The 16,552-nt window shown below is 42.3% G+C and overlaps 1 protein-coding gene across 1 annotated transcript; it reads right to left on the reverse strand.

Annotated features, from left to right (window-relative positions):
- Positions 1–1,487: 1,487 nt before the first annotated feature.
- Positions 1,488–13,775, reverse strand: LOC117367655 (zinc finger protein 2-like). The gene is made up of 6 exons (XM_033960435.1): positions 13,475–13,775; positions 8,061–8,187; positions 5,939–6,052; positions 5,672–5,785; positions 5,241–5,369; positions 1,488–3,506 (listed from the first exon to the last, which is right to left on the reverse strand). Exons 1-6 carry the CDS (start codon positions 13,496–13,498, stop codon positions 2,170–2,172), a joined length of 1,845 nt encoding a protein of 614 aa, XP_033816326.1. The 5' UTR covers positions 13,499–13,775; the 3' UTR covers positions 1,488–2,169.
- Positions 13,776–16,552: the final 2,777 nt, after the last annotated feature.

The following is a 16,552-nucleotide window of genomic DNA, read 5'->3' on the forward strand; positions in this document are numbered from 1 at the left end:
GACTGCCTTTTTCCTACCCTGCCGCAAGCAGCCAACCGGAAGTCTTCCCGATGTCAGCGCTGACGTCGGAGGAAGGGAGGGCTTTGCTTAAGCCCTCCCTCCGACGTCAGTGCTGACATCGGGAAGACTTCCGTTCGGCTGTGTACTGTGGCAGGGCAGGTAAGGAGAAGGAGAGGACACTATGCTTGTGACCCTGGGGGAGCCCGGGCCCCCTGTCAGCTCCGGGCCCCTGAATGCAGGACTGGTAGTACTGCCCTGATGGCGGCCCTGCTCGTGGGTGAGAGAGGAGAAGAGAGAGAGAAGAGAGAAGGGAGGGAAACAAAAGGAAATATTTCATACTGGGCTGGGCCGGAGTGGAGGGAGGGTGGAAAGATTTTGGCTACAGGGTGCAGTAACAAAGGAAAAGGGGGGAAAGCTGAAAATGGAGATAGTGACACAAAGAAGAGAAAGGGTAAGCAGGACCTACTGAATAAGGATAGAGATACAGAGGGGACATGAAGAGGAGGTGAAATAGAGACATAGAAATAATGCTGAAAAAGTGTGGGGGGGGAGATAAAGACATTGAAAGGGCAAATGGTGAACATGGGGTAAAGACAAGGACAGAGACAAATGAAGATTCTGAAAAAGTGGTGAGATAGGGATATAGTGAGATGGACACAAAGAAGGGTGATGCTGGAAAATAGGTGGAATGGTAATTCTGACAGACACAGAAGGGAAATGCTGGATCAAGGAGAGATGGGGCTCAGGCTGGATGGGAGAAATACCTGGTTGGCCTTAAACTTTCTCTCCTACGTCAGAATTGACATCGGGGAGTGGAATGCTGGTCAGCGCGATGCTTATGCAGGGAGAGCTTGGGATGGCGGTGGCTTGGGGGCTGTTCCCCAATGGCGGCAGCGGCAAACCAAGTGGCTTGGGGGAGGGCAGGGAGAAAGAAATAAAGGGGGCAGGCAGGGAGACAGAAAGAAGGGGGAACAGGGAGACAGAAAGAAAAGGTTGGGGAAGAGAATGAGGTCTGGAGGAGAGGAAACATACATGAGGCTGAAAGAAGGAAAGAAAGATTGGATGCACAGTCAGAAGAAGAGAGTGCAGCCAGAGACTCATGAAATCACCAAACAACAAAGATAGGAAAAATGATTTTATTTTCAATTTAGTGATCAAAATGTGTCCGTTTTGTGAATTTATATCTGCTGTCTATATTTTGCACTATGGCTCCCTTTTACTAAACCGCAATAGCGTTTTTTAGCGCAGGGAGCCTATGAGCATCGAGAGCAGCGCGATGCATTCAGCGCAACTCCCTGTGCTAAAAACTGCTATCGCGGTTTAGTAAAAAGGGAGGGGGTATATTTGTCTATTTTTGTATGGTTGCTACTGAGGTGACAGTGCATAGAGTCATCTGCCGTGACCTCTTTGAAAAAACCCCGGAATATAAATGATAATTAACATTTTCTCTGCGTACAGTGTGCTTTGTGGGGTTTTTTTTTTTTTAATTTCATTGTTGGTAGATCATTTTGACTTGGTCATTTTTAAAGTAGCTCTTAAGGCCAAAAAGTGTGGGCACCCCTGGTCTAGAAAGTCTCACCTATTTCACTGGAATGAGGTTTCCCTTAATTTCCTGATGAAGTTAATGTGTTTAATCAACTTAGCATTTAATTCTGTACATTTTAAACCAATTATAATCAATCCATGTTACATTTGAACTCTCTATTTTTCTTAGACCTAGCCATCAATGACTCTAGTCAGTGTCACATTCAGAACACTTATGGATTTGCCCATATGTGGATTCTTTCATGATTTCTGAGGGGTGTTTTTTTAATTGAAGCTTTTATCATATTCAGAATATTTATAGGATTTTCTCCCATGTGAATTACATACATAGCCTCAGAATTCATAAAGTAAGTGTAGATTTTATCACATTCAAAATGTATAGTTTCTCTCTAGTATGGATTCTTTCACGAACACCAAATTTACTTTCTTGATTGAAGCATTTATCACATTGAGAACATTTATGTTTTCTTTTCTAGTATGGATTCTTTCATGTATTATGAAAGCACTAAGAAATTGAAGCTTTTATCACATGAGAACATTTATATAGTTTTTCTCCAATGTGGATTCTTTCATGAATTCTGAGTTTATTTTTTGATTGAAGTTTTAATCACATTAAGAACATTTTTATGGTTTCTTTGCAGTGTGGATTCTTTCATGTCTTCTGAGAGAACTTATGTCATTGAAGCTTTTATCACATTGAGCACATTTATATGGTTTTTCTCCAGTGTGGATTCTTTCATGTGTTCTGAGGTTATTTTTTTGATTGAAGCTTTTATCACATTGAGAACATTTATATGGTTTTTCTCCAGTGTGGATTCGTTCATGAATTCTGAGTTTTCTTTTTTGATTGAATCTTTTATCACATTGAGAACATTTATATGGTTTTTCTCCAGTGTGGATTCGTTCATGAGTTCTGAGTGTACTTATGTGATTGAAGTTTTTATCACATTGAGAACATTTATATGGTTTTTCTCCAGTGTGGATTCTTTCATGGACTCTGAGTGTATTTACACGATTGAAGCTTTTATCACATTCAGAACAGTTATATGGTTTTTCTCCAGTGTGAATTCTTTCATGAGTTTTGAGACCACTTAGCTCATTGAAGCTTTTATCACATTCAGAACATTTATATGGTTTTTCTCCAGTGTGAATTCTTTCATGGATTCTGAGTATATATTTTTGAATGAAGCTTTTGTTACATATAGAACATTTAAATGGTTTTTCTCCAGTATGGATTCTTTCATGAATTTTTAGTTTATATTTTTGAATGAAGCTTTTGTTACATTCAGAACATGTATATGGTTTCTCTCCAGTGTGGATTCTTTCATGAGTTCTAAGAGCACTTATATCATTGAAGCTTTTATCACACTGAGAACATTTATATGGTTTTTCACCAGTATGGATTCTTTCATGAATTCTGAATTTATATTTTTGAAAAAAGCTTTTATCACATATTGGACATTTAAATATCTCCATTCCCTTCAGGTTCATTTCATACACTTGTATCTTTGTAGTGTTGGTTAATTCATGACTTTTCAGCTGAAATGTCTGACTGAAACTTTCATTGCATACAGAACATTTTGATGGTTTTTGCCCTTTGTGAACTTTCTGGTGAATTATAAGCTGTGATTTATATGTATAACATTTTTCACATTCAGTACATTGGAATGAGTCGTGTTTGTGAATTTTTGTTTCTTCTGTAAGTTCAGAATTCTCAGAAATCCTTTCCTTGCTTGCAAAATTTGAGATACGGTTGAAATTTCTCCCTTGTTCAGTACATGCACTGGGTCTGGCCCCATTCTGAAGTTTTTCTTTCATGCTGGATGGTGTAACTTTACTCATACCTCCCACACAATCAGCTAAAGGATCTGTGCTTTCTCTGGAGGGGTCTTTGTGTCGCCATTCCGCCATCTGCTGCCCCTCACTCTCTCTCATTGTCTTACTGTTTCCAAATCTATCACCTGTTGTATAAAAATGAGAGTTATGCATATAAATTATACAATTATTGAGTAATCTTTAAAGACATTTGTTTTGCTAAGTCTCCACATGTCATGCAATTAAAAAATGATATTGCATGTAGCCAAGTAGAGGTGACTAATAACATGAGAAAAACCAAAAAAACTCTGTGGAGTGACGATGTTCCAAAATGGACTTTATTTGAAAGTGTCAAAGTTCCAAAGGTACACTGAAATCATCCACATAAAAATAGGTTATCCATATAAAAGCTTTAAAGGACCTAGTCCGCTAGGGATACAGGACCCAATACGGTTCGCGTTTCGACAAAAAGTCTTCTTCAGGGGTCCCTGGAGGTCCTATAAAGGTGAATACGTGGGAAATAATTGTGCGGTGAACCGGAAGTTCTAATGGCTTGAGGAGTCCTTCCCAAAATCAATTTGGGCTGATTGGGTTGGCGGCCGGCTGGTTTATTGGGGGAGCTCATTGCTTTTCTTCCCTCCCACCCAAGGTTATTCAATTCTTCTCTTTCAGCATGTAGTTACATCTTTTAGTGAGAGTAGATGCTTGTTCTTATTGTGTCTTATTGTAAGGAGGTGGTTATACTTTTTTGTTTTTTTAAATCTGGTTGTTTTTTTTTAATCTGTTGCTACCTATATGTTATTATTTCTTTTCGTTTTCTCTATTACATAAGTTTTTATGATTTCCTTATGGTAAGTATTCTACCCTTCTTATTTCATTTAATTGATAAACAAAGTCGCTCAGAGGAAGGAAAGGTGAATAGTGCAGTCCCTCAGGGTTCGGTGCTGGGGCTGATCCTGTTCAATATGTTTATGAGTGACATTGCTGAAGGGTTAGAAGGAAAGGTTTGCCTTTTTGTAGATGATACTAAGATTTGTAACAGAGTAGACACCGAGGAGGAAGCAGAAAATATGAAAAAGGATTTGCAAAAGTTAGAGGAATGGTCTAATATCTGGCAACTAAAAATCAATGCAAAGAAATGCAGAGTAATACATTTGAGGATTAATAATCGGAAGGAGCCGTATATGCTGGGAGGTGAGAGGGACCTTGGGGTGATTTATTTATTAGAAAAAATTTATATTCCGCTTATCAACTAGGCGGATTACAAATGAACATACATAAAATGAGACCTACAAAAAATATAAATTCAACCAAAAACATACTAAAATACAGACTTAATAAAAAATAAATTCAGCAAGTAAAAACAAATTCAACAAATAAAAAGATCCTAGGAGAGTACATTAAAGCAGAAATTCCTTATTCATGGAAGGCTTTTACAAATAAGTGGGTTTTCAATAACTTTTTGAATGACCCAAAGTTAGAACATTCCAAACTTTTTGCTCCATAAGAAACTTGAAAAAGGCAGGAGGGATGCCAAGAGAGGTTAGAGAAAGTGAGAGACACAAGGAAGATTATAAAAATGGATAAAAGATGAGAGACAGTAAGTGTTGATAGATGACAAAGGGAAGAGACAGAGAGACATAGGAAGACGCTGGGAAAGAAGAAGAGAAAGATAAGGAATAAAAGGCAGATCTAATAAGGAAAGGAGAAAAGTAGGAATAAGGGAGATAGAGGAAACACATCGTCCTAATAAGAAAGGTTAGAAGCAGGGGCAGTGATTATAACACTTCATTCTAACAGTGCCTGGGCCAGAGGAGGTGCATTTCATGTAGAAAATATTTGCATTACCCCATTTCTGGATTTAATCTAAGCTATGTCACCTGCTTCCTGCAGTTCCTCGCATGTGCCCGAGGGGGTCAGATTTCCTCTTTCCTCAGATTCCTTAGGCTCAGTCTTGAATTTCTCTTGCTCAAATCGGATTAAAATTTCAGGCGTGACATTGTGGGAGTCTGTTATATGAAAAAGATGGATAGATTAGATCCTTACCTTGCTACAAACTGTTCCATTGTGGAAATTTCTGTCATCGAGAGGTTTTGGTTTTTTAAATACAGACTGTTCTTCATGTAGTTGCTACAGATCAGAAATCAGAATCTTTTTGAAACTACAAACTGAAAATCTGCCAAACCACTATAAAGTCCTTTTACCAAATGGTGGTAAAAAGTGGCCTTAGAGTGTCCTTACATTGGTCAATCCCGTGCATTAAGGTCATTTTTCTGCTGGGGTAAAAAGGCTGGAGAAATTTTATCCTTACTTGTTACAGGAGGGTGAATCTGTTCAGATGTCTCCGACTGAGAAGAAACCACAAAGGGGAGATCGTCCTCTTGCTTAACACTCAGTGAGAAAACAGATGTTACAATGGGAAAGTCTGTGATGAGAAAACACATTTACAAGGATTCACCAAGGATATAATAATACTAAGCTAAGAAATACATTTCAAGTCTCCAAATGTTTGCTGTCAAGGACCTATCTCCTATGATTTGAAAATGCAGAGCCCTTTAAATCCTAAACATTTACTTACGCTTCATGGAGTCATGAGGATTTCCTTTTCCCTCCCACTCAAAGTTTTGGGTAAAATACTTCTCATCTTCCTTTTTAATCTTGACTATAACATCAGGATTAACAATTGAATAGCCTGTTAATAAGAAATAAAAAGAGATTAGGTTCTTACCTTGATAATATTTTTTCCAGTAGATAGGGTTATCCATCTGTGCTCACGAGCATACTGCTTTAGATGTCAATCACAGCTTTTCAATTCCTCCTCCTCCTTCATGGTCTCTGCTGCCCCTTTCGGTTCGTACCAAAGCTCGCGACAGCCCTACAGAAGAAGACAGGAAAAGGAGGGATGCCGGGAATTCCCCAAAACTGTGTCTAATCTGCTCAGATGAAGTTAAAACAATCATGAAGAAGCAGTAATGTAGTTAAAACATTAACAAGCCTCCAAGAGGAACAATATAAGTTAAACAAGAAAATACAAGTTAAGCAAGAAACATAAACAGCCTGAACATTTATGAAGGTCAACCATTCCTCCCTTGTAATTCTATATACAGTCTCTTCCTAATCTAATAGTCTGACTGAGAGTGAAATCTTAGCTATGGAGCTGACCATTAAGCTTGAGTCAGAAAGCAGGCGCATCAAATAAATTGTGGGCTGGTGGGGGAGGTTCAGCATACCATCCCTATCTACTGGAAAAGATATTATCAAGGTAAAAACCTAATTTATATTTCCTGTGCAATATTATGCTGAACCATAAGAACATATCTAAGCAGTCCCCAAACTCTAGGATGGGAAAGATGAGCCTGCTTATAGTACTGAGAACTTGAAAGTGGCATCAGTGATTCAGTAGGTAAGTTACTAGGACACTGAACTTCACAAGTTCCCAAGGGATTACCCTGCTAGCTGCAGACCCAAGTCTGCTTCTTCTCCATGCAGGCACAATTGTCCCCTCAATGGGGAGCTCTGGTACACTGATGGCTGTAAAAAACGTGAAAAATACCCAAAATAATAAAAGCAATACACAGAGCAGATGAGAAAGACACCTTCCAGCTCACATGCAAAAGGAAAAACTGAAGGGGGCAGCAGAGCCTTCTGGAGAAGGAGGTTGTGTTGAAAACTTGGAATGGATTCCTTCTGCACAGCTCGACAGAATGGGGAGAATACCTTACTGTCCAGAGTGACACACCTTACACTAGAATAAGAAATAGGAAAATGACATTTAATTATGTATTTAGAAACCCTGTGGAGGCTCCATCTGCTTCCTGTTCTGATGAAGCAGCACATGAAAGTGTGCATACAGGTGTGTATACGGAGGGGATTGGATTTGAATATTTGTCTGACAAAGCTTCGCAAGAAGAGGCAGCTACAACCTGCCAATTGATTAAGCTTAAACCTTGGAGATTTACTGGTACAGACATTTCTCTTCATTGTCCTAGACCAGGGGTAGGGAACTCCGGTCCTCGAGAGCCGTATTCCAGTCAGGTTTTCAGGATTTCCCCAATGAATATGCATGCATGCAAATAGATCTCGTGCATATTCATTGGGGAAATCCTGAAAACCCGACTGGAATACGGCTCTCGAGGACCGGAGTTCCCTATCCCTGTCCTAGACGGAGGCACTGCAGTTAAGTTACTCTTCTCAGTGACACCTGCTACCATCCGAAGGGGGTTACTTACAGAAGAGTTGATTAATGTGGAGCTGACACGTCGTGTCCTCACCAGCAAACTTTTGTTCTATAGTAGGAGTTCTCAAACCCAGTGGTGTAGTGAGAGTAGGAGGCACCTGGGGTGATCTGCCCCCCACCCCCTCATTACTATGCCACTGTTCAAGCCAGTCCTCGTGATGCACCAAGCCACTCAGGTTTTCAAGGTATCCACAATGAATGAATACAGTGGAGGGAGAGCATGCATTTATCTCATGCATATTCATTGTGGGTATCCTGAAAATCTGACCGGCCTGGGGTGTCCCGAGCTGATCATGGATGAAGCCTCTATTTTAAGGTCTTTCACTGGCTCCTGTTGGATATTTGATGGCATCAAAAGCCAAGTTCTAAATGTCAGATGCCCACGGGACCCAGTATCTGTGATTTTTATCCCACAAATTTCCTAATGGGCCTGTGTGATAGATGATAGAGAAGAGATATTTACCTCGTGACAAGAGGATCCCATGAACCTCCTTGATGGCTTTCTTGTAAAGCTCCTTCTGCAGTTCTCCCAGAATGTTCCACTCCACTTCCCAGAAATAAGCAGCGACATCCTTGAATGTGACCAATGTCTGGAAAAGGAAAAGGACACCCTCAGCCACAGTTTCACTGGGTTTAATAGATTGTAATATCAGCTCTGTCGGTGAGATCAGATCGCACGAAACCGCGGGGATGATGGAAGACAACAATGTCAGTGGGGTTCACAAAATTCTTTATTCAAAAACACTCTTGATGACTCAACGCTTGTTTCAACATAAAGGAATCCAACGAAAACTGCAGTATCACCAGCCAAAGCAAAAACAAAAAACAAACTGCAGACTCCTATGTACCAGATGCAGGCAATGTTTATTATTACCAAATATTTTATGCAGTTGAAAATACCACCTTATAACAAATCAAGGGACCTGTTTCAGCATTAACCGCTTGACTCAAGAGACTAAAAATGGACATACAACATATGAGAAACAATGTTGCCTTAGAAGCCAAATCTCCTATCCAGTGTCTGAACCAGAGCATTCTTCGGGCAAAGATAGCGTACGCCAAAACTTTGCTCGTGACCCTGATTATTGTCATACTGTGGCACTGGCTACATGGTCAACCCCTGCCATTAGCAGCTGAAGTTAACCGTCTCTGGCAGAGTTCAAGACCCAGTTAAAAGCCCACCTCTCCGAGAGTGCTTTTGACGCCTAATTCCTCACACCTTGGGTTCTGCATCCCCAACCCTATATGCCACGTCTGTCTGTCCAAGTTAGACTGTAAGCTCTTACGAGTAGGGACCGTCTATAAATGTCAAAATGTACAGCGCTGCGTACGCCTTTCATGGAAGTCCGAGGCAATCTGAAATGGCAAGCATGTGCCACAAACAAGGCCACTGCTACTTGTGCTTTAATTCCCAAAAGCAGGGTGCCTCGAATTGCCTTTTTAGGACAACATCTATCAATCCTGCGCATCCTTTAACACTGCACATCCTTCAGTAGGCAGGGAAGTGCAACCAACGAACAAACGGCTGTTGAAAATCCAGAGCAAGGGGATACAGTTTGGGCATCATCCTAGCAATCTGCAAGGAGACCTCGGGGGTCTCCCAGTGCTCCGTGACCAGCAGAGTAATGTCAGGATGCGAGGGAAAAAAATGTACTCCGAGTCTTAGAGCCGCTCATAACAGAACATTGCGTAGCCAAAGTCTGCGGGGATTCCAGATTTAATTCCCACAGTGACTCTGTAATAATCTCTGCGCAGAAGGAAAAACTGAAGAGAGGCACTACAGCCCATTGAGGAAGGAGGCAGAGCTAAAGAAAATGTGCACGATGCCTTCAGCCCGCTTGCGGTTAGGGGGAGAAAGCCCATTTGACAGGACTCGTATGCCCTGTGCATCTAACACTAGATAGAAAGAAAATGCATGTGAAATATTTGCTCCAATTTTTTTTTTTTTAATTCTTTATTGATTTTTAATCAAAAACACTGTCATACAAATGAAAGAACATTACATACATTACACTAATATCTGTACAGATAACATAGATATCATTCAATAATTTCAGTTTCTTGCATATAATAATAACAACACAATATAACCTAATATATAATACAAATGAAGAATAAAGTTACCCAAATGTCGCTATCAATTTTTACTCCCCTCCTTCCAACCTCCCACCCTCCCTGGATGTGTAAAGATAAATGAACCAAAGGAAAGATATAATAAATAGACATTATTATATTTTTACAAATTTAGTCAATGGGCTCCAAACTTTATTAAATACCTCACTAAAATATCATAAAATGTACAGTATTAATGGGACTGCTCAAAGAAAGGACAGTGACACAAAAACAGAATGAATTACCTTTATACTGAAACATTGAAAAAGTAAGTGAGGGAAATGGATACCGGAAAACACAAAGTAACCGTCTAAGTGAAGAACATCAAGCATCCAACTTAAAACAGTTAAAAAAGATAATGCAAATCTGTGCAAATAACCATTGCCCAGGGGCGTGATAAAAAATGACATGGTGTAACCCATATTACATAAGTGCCATAGCACATAAAGTCAGTGACAACCTTTAAATAATTAAAGAGTGATGAACGATACGACCGCTTGAACCGTTGAATCTGAGGGTGCACAGAAAAAGTCAATACATGAAATGCCGGCAGTGAAAAGTGCTATTGTGATCCAATGCAAGCAATTTTAAACTGAGCGAATAGCCCGCCAGAAGATCAACAAAAAATCAACCTACCTATCTGCCGAAGTACAACAATTGTGAAGAAGACCAGTAAAAGTTCTGCTATGCAGCATGAAACAGAGAAAAACCATTGGTTTCAGATTTCAGAAGCTGAGAAACGAGCCAATCAAATGATGAAGCGCGAACAAAGACGTTTGGTACCAGGTCGGTTCTCCAGTACATTACAGTATTCAGAGAACTCTGCTTTTGGACAGATTTCTTTAGAGAAACACATGCTGACCAATTTAGGAGGTGGGAGGGAGAAAGCAAGTGGGTCGGTGTCTGAAGGTAGGAGAGTGGAGAGTGCTGGGGGTCAGTGCATGAACTGCTATTATCAGTTTGTAAACGGTTTAGAAAGTACAGAGGCCCAATTGCTCAAAAGGTTACTGTGCAAGAAAGACTGGTTCATAGACAACGGCGCGAAAGACAAAAGCGCGCGCCGCCGCACCGCTCTAAATTACAGTTTTTAGGGGCTCCGACGGGGGGTTTTGTTGGAGAACCCCCCCAGTTTACTTAATAGACATCGCGCCGGCGTTATGGGGGGTTTGGGGGGTTGTAACCCTCCACATTTTACTGTAAACTGAACTTTTTCCCTAAAAACAGGGAAAAAAGTGAAGTTTTCAGTAAAATGTGGGGGGTTACAACCCCCCCACACCCCCCACAATGCCCCCACAACGCGGCGCGATGTCTAACAGTAATTTAGAGTGGTGCGGCGGCGCTGCGCTGCGCTCAATTGTCTGGGCGCGCCTTTGTCCCGGCGCGCTTTTGACCTGACACCAGAAAGACTGGTTGTAGCCAGAAGTTAGCTCAGCCTCCGAAGCACTAAAGGGTTCCCGGGGGCTTTTATCAATCGCGGAAGCAGCCACTGAGAATCCTATGCAAGGAGCGCATTAGTATTAAAATGAGCACTCGTACTACTATTAATTATTTCTAGAGCACTACCAGACATATACAGAGTATAATGCACAGCAAGAAATGCTCATCTTTTAACGTGCAATCCTTTCTGGCTGATCTGGAACAGTCGGTGACTTCTCTGACAGGAGTAGTTTGCTTGAACTTGAGCAGTTTGCTTAAATTTTAAATTCCAATGCACGTGGAGATCACGTAATGCCATGGAAGAGGGAAGACACTAGTTAATGTCTCTCCTGCCGCCCTTTCTACTATTTCTCCGTACTTTGTGCAATTTTGATCCCCTCTTCCTCGATCGAGTTCAGAGAGACCTGCCTGCGACTCGAGGCTTTATTGGACACGTCTGAGCCACCTATGTCCGTAAAATTAACAAAGAAGGATCGGGACCGTGGCAAGCCGGGAGACGCTAAGATGGCGGCACCCTCCAGCCCTGGGGACCCTACTGTCGGCTCAGCCTGGGTTACAGAGATCACAATGCCTACTTCCTATTGACACAAAATTGGAACGTGTTCAGGTGAAATTGGATTTGATGGGACAGGAGATTGCGGCTTTTCAACAACAGGTTGGGGCCTTGGATGACCATGTGCAACTGATTGAAGAGACACTGTCCCATCAAGCGAAAACTGTTGCAGCGCTGGAGGATCGTATCGAGGACCTCAAAAATAGGTCTTGACGATTCAATTTACGCTTTGTTGGGCTACCGGAGGATATATTAGAGGTTGATTTGTGTGGCACACTGAAAGTATGGCTTACCTTCTCGCTTACTTTGCCGGAGAGTTTGAGCCTCCTTTACATCGAACGTGCTCATAGACTTGGCCTTTGCCAACCATCTGCCACAAGACCCAGAATGGTCATTGTTAAAATCCTTAATTATGCTCATAAACAGGCCATTTTGACGGCGCTGCAAGGAGGTCAGACCTTATCTTATACTAACCAAAGGGTGCTCTTCAGGACTATTCCACCGAAGTCACGCAACAACGCCACACCTTTGCCCCGGTTTGCTCTTTAGTGCAGCGGGATATTCGTTTTGTCTTCCTTTATCCTGCAAGGCTCCGTATGCAACCTAATGACGTTGCAACCTTTTACAACACGGTTGTGGAGGCCCAATCTTTTCTTGCCGAGATGGCTGCGAGATCATCTACGAGCGTCATCATTTCTACGGTAAGACCTGCAGACTAAGCTGATATCTAATCAAGTTGCTGGAGGATACTTACTTGGAACTTGGGGTTACCTATTAGATTCCTAGTCATGGCACCTGATGGACCATGTGTGTCGTCCTCTGCTTATCTGGCCTGGGTCTCTAAGGACACTAGCTATTTGTCTGAGTGACTTCTATCCCATTACTTACGTGACTCACTTCCAGGTGGGGCGAGCCTTGGCCCATTTTAAGGCTTGTATCTTGCTTATTTCTTGGTGATATTGAGCTAGTGCCGGATAACCACGTTTGGCTCCACCTGAACTACTCCTGGGATCACCAAGTGGGTTTTTTTTTTTTCTTTGTTGGCCTCTTTTGTGGCCTGAAGATATTTTGAGTTGCTGGACAGTTTGTTTTATTTTGTTATCCTTGCCTGACAGTTTGTTATGTTATTTGGGGTTCAGTGACTGTACAGGCACAACTCTATAAGGGCAAGGTGGGAGGTATGGGGTTTGTTCTATGAGGGCTTAGTGTATGTATGGTGTATGTTTGATATGGGTCAGTTTGTGTGGTGGTCCGGTCGAGCTTTGAGACTTGTATTTGTTTTCTCTGGGTTTTTATTCTGAATTGTATCTGTCATATGGGGACTTTTCTTCTATTGCTAGCAGATCTGGATGAGTGTTGTGAGGGTGGCGATTGTAGGGTGGTGTGGTGTAGGCATATATTGTATTGGATTACGTGACTTGCCCAGGGTCACAAGGAGCAGTGCGGGATTTGAACCCACAACCCCAGGGTGCCTGGGGCTGTAGCTCTAACCACTCCGCACCACACACTCCCCACAATTAGGCCCTGATCGGGAACAAGCAAAATAAGAGGCAATTCTGTTCTCATAAATCCCTGGGACCAGATCCCCCAAGGACAGAACACTGCAATCTACTTCCAACAGATTAAAATATTTTTACTAACAACCACCAGGCTACTGCTCCCTCCAATAGAGACCAACAAAGAGCGAGCAGGGAAGCTGGAAGAGATGCACAGGGAAATAGTTTCTTTTTAGTGCTGGCAGCCTGTGTACAAAAGCAGAAACAAGAATTTCTTACCTGATCAGAATCCAGGGCAGACATTTCCTCTGAATTCTGCAGCCGCTGGGATGGATTCAGGCTGGAGATCTCCCGCTTCCTGGAAAGATGAGCAAAAACAGGAAGAGGCTGAGCCAATTCCTGAATCTCAGGTATAATCTCTCCCAGGGATTCCCAGTTGCAGGACACAAAGTTCTCTGCTTTGTCTTCGGAATCTTTTCTGCTCTTTGCAACCCTGCAGACACTAGAGGAAGAGGCAGCCACTGAGCATGTGCAGAGCTCTTCACCCCGCCCCCTCCGGCTGAGGTCATCCTGGAATAGCCCGCCTCCTTAAGGTGGATCTCTAGAGCAGTGGTTCCCAACCCTGTCCTGGAGGAACACCAGGCCAATTGGGTTTTCAGGCTAGCCCTAATGAATATGCATGAAGCAAATTTGCATGCCTATCACTTCCATCATATGCAAATCTCTCTCATGCATATTCATTAGGGCTAGCCTGAAAACCCGATTGGCCTGGTGTTCCTCCAGGACAGGGTTGGGAATCACTGCTCTAGAGAAACACAGCAGATCTGCTGCCTGTTAGCTGCTATTTCTGCATCTCTACCTTAAGGAGGCGGGCTATTCCAGGATGACCTCTGCAACGGGGGTAGTTGAAAGAGCTTTGAGCATGCTCAGTTGCTTTCTCCACTTCCACAGAGCTGCAAAGAAACAGAGAAGATTCAGAAGAGAAGCAGAAACATTCTGTGTCTTGCAACTGGGAAATCCCTGGGAGATCCAGTTCCCTTCCTGCAGAGGAGGGAAATCTCCAGCCTGAATCCATCTCAGCAGCTGCAGAACTCAAAGAGGAAATGTCTGCCCTGGGTTCTGATCAGGTAATTAAAAAAAATAAATAAATATATATATATATATATATATAGTCTAATAAAAAGATGTCTTTTATTATGATTTTTATCTGTTTAATGCCTTATATCAGGTAAGAAATACTTCTCTCTAATCTTGTAAAAGGAAAACCTTTCCCTGTACATCTCTTCCATTCTCTTCTCTTGTCCATCTGTTTTGGAGGGAAGATTAACCTGTTGGAGGTAGATTGCAATATTCTATATACAAATATTGGGATCCAGCCCTAGGGGGTTTTGAGATAGGAAAAGGGAAGGCGAGCTGCCTCTCTTATTTTACCCATGCATGGTCTCTTTAATAGATGACAGGCTCAGGACTGCATTTCTTTAGCTGAGGATGGGTGATTTCCCTGCTGCATTAATGCATGTAAAAGTACTGCGAGTTTTCCTAACCTGCAGACAAAATACTGCAATCCACTAAATAGCAGGTTAGGTTTCTTACCAACACTCACCCCCTTCCCTCAGTCCCAATTTTTCCATATGGCCCACAGCATCTCCTCCTTTCCCACGCCCCCCCCCCTGCATTTTCACCGCTTTGATATTATTTTCACATAAAGAACTGTTCATCCTTCCCTACTCTGCCATCTTACATTACATTACATTAGTGATTTCTATTCCGCTTGTACCTTGCGGTTCAAAGCGGATTACAATAGAAGAGAGCTGGACATTTCCAGGAGGATGCATTACATTGGAAAGTTTCTGGTATAGGTTATAAATTGAGGGTACAGATTACATTACATTTTTTCTCCATGGTGGATTCTTGCATGCCTTCTTAGATTAGATTTGCTGTGAAAGGTAGGAGGAAGAGGTAGGGCCGCTGGACGATGGAGAAAGGAAGGGAGTGGTGAAGGAGGAGAAAGAAGTTGCGGAAAGACTAAACACGTTCTTTTCGTCTTTATTTACAAACGAAGACACAACCAACATACCGGAACCTGAGCAATTCTTCAATGGCGATCAAGCAGAAAAATTAACATCCATGGAAGTGAGCCTTGAAGATGTGCGCAGGCAGAGAGAAAAACTAAAAACTGACAAATCCCCGGGTCCGGACGGAATCCATCCAGGGGTTCTGAAGGAACTAAAGGAGGAGATAGCGGAACTACTGCGGCAAATTTGCAACCTATCCCTGAAAACAGGCGTGATCCCGGAGGATTGGAAGATAGCCAACGTTACGCCCATTTTTAAAAAGGGATCAAGAGGTGAACCGGGAAACTACAGACCGGTGAGTCTGACCTTGGTTCCGGGGAAAATGGCGGAAGCACTGATAAAAGAAAGCATCGATGAACATTTTGAAAGAAACGAACTTCTGATAACCAGCCAACATGGTTTCTGCAAGGGGAGATCGTGCCTAACTAACTTATTGCACTTTTTTGAAGGAATTAACAAACGGATGGACAGAGGAGACCCCATAGACATCATATACCTAGATTTCCAAAAAGCCTTTGACAAGGTGCCTCATGAACGTCTACTCCGGAAACTGAAGAATCATGGAGTGGTCGGAGACGTACATAAATGGATCAGAAACTGGTTGGCGGGTAGGAAACAGAGGGTAGGGGTGAAGGGCCACTACTCGGACTGGAGGACGGTCACAAGCGGTGTTCCGCAGGGCTCGGTGCTCGGGCCACTGCTATTTAATATATTCATAAATGATCTAGAAACAGGGACAAAGTGTGAGATAATAAAATTCGCGGACGACTCCAAACTATTTAGTGGAGCTCGGACTAAGGAGGACTGCAAAGAATTGCAGAGGGACTTGAACAAACTAGGGGAATGGGCGACGAGATAACAGATGAAGTGCAACGTTGAAAAATGTAAAGTATTACATGTGGGAAGCAGAAACCCGAGATACAACTATACGATGGGAGGGATGTTATTGAATGAGAGTACCCAAGAAAGGGACTTGGGGGTAATGTTGGACATGACAATGAAGCCGACGGCACAGTGCGCAGCGGCCACTAAGAAGGCAAATAGAATGCTAGGCATAATCAAGAAGGGTATTACAACCAGAACGAAAGAAGTTATCCTGCCGTTGTATCGGGCGATGGTGCGTCCGCATCTGGAGTACTGCATCCAATATTGGTCGCCGTACCTTAAGAAGGATATGGCGTTACTCGAAAGGGTTCAGAGGAGAGCGACGCGTCTGATAAAAGGGATGGAAAACCTTCCATAAGCTGAGAGATTGGAGAAACTGGGTCTCTTTTCCCTGGAG

Source organism: Geotrypetes seraphini, chromosome 10 (assembly GCF_902459505.1).
Source record: "Geotrypetes seraphini chromosome 10, aGeoSer1.1, whole genome shotgun sequence".
In the NCBI taxonomy this organism is placed as follows: domain Eukaryota; kingdom Metazoa; phylum Chordata; class Amphibia; order Gymnophiona; family Dermophiidae; genus Geotrypetes; species Geotrypetes seraphini.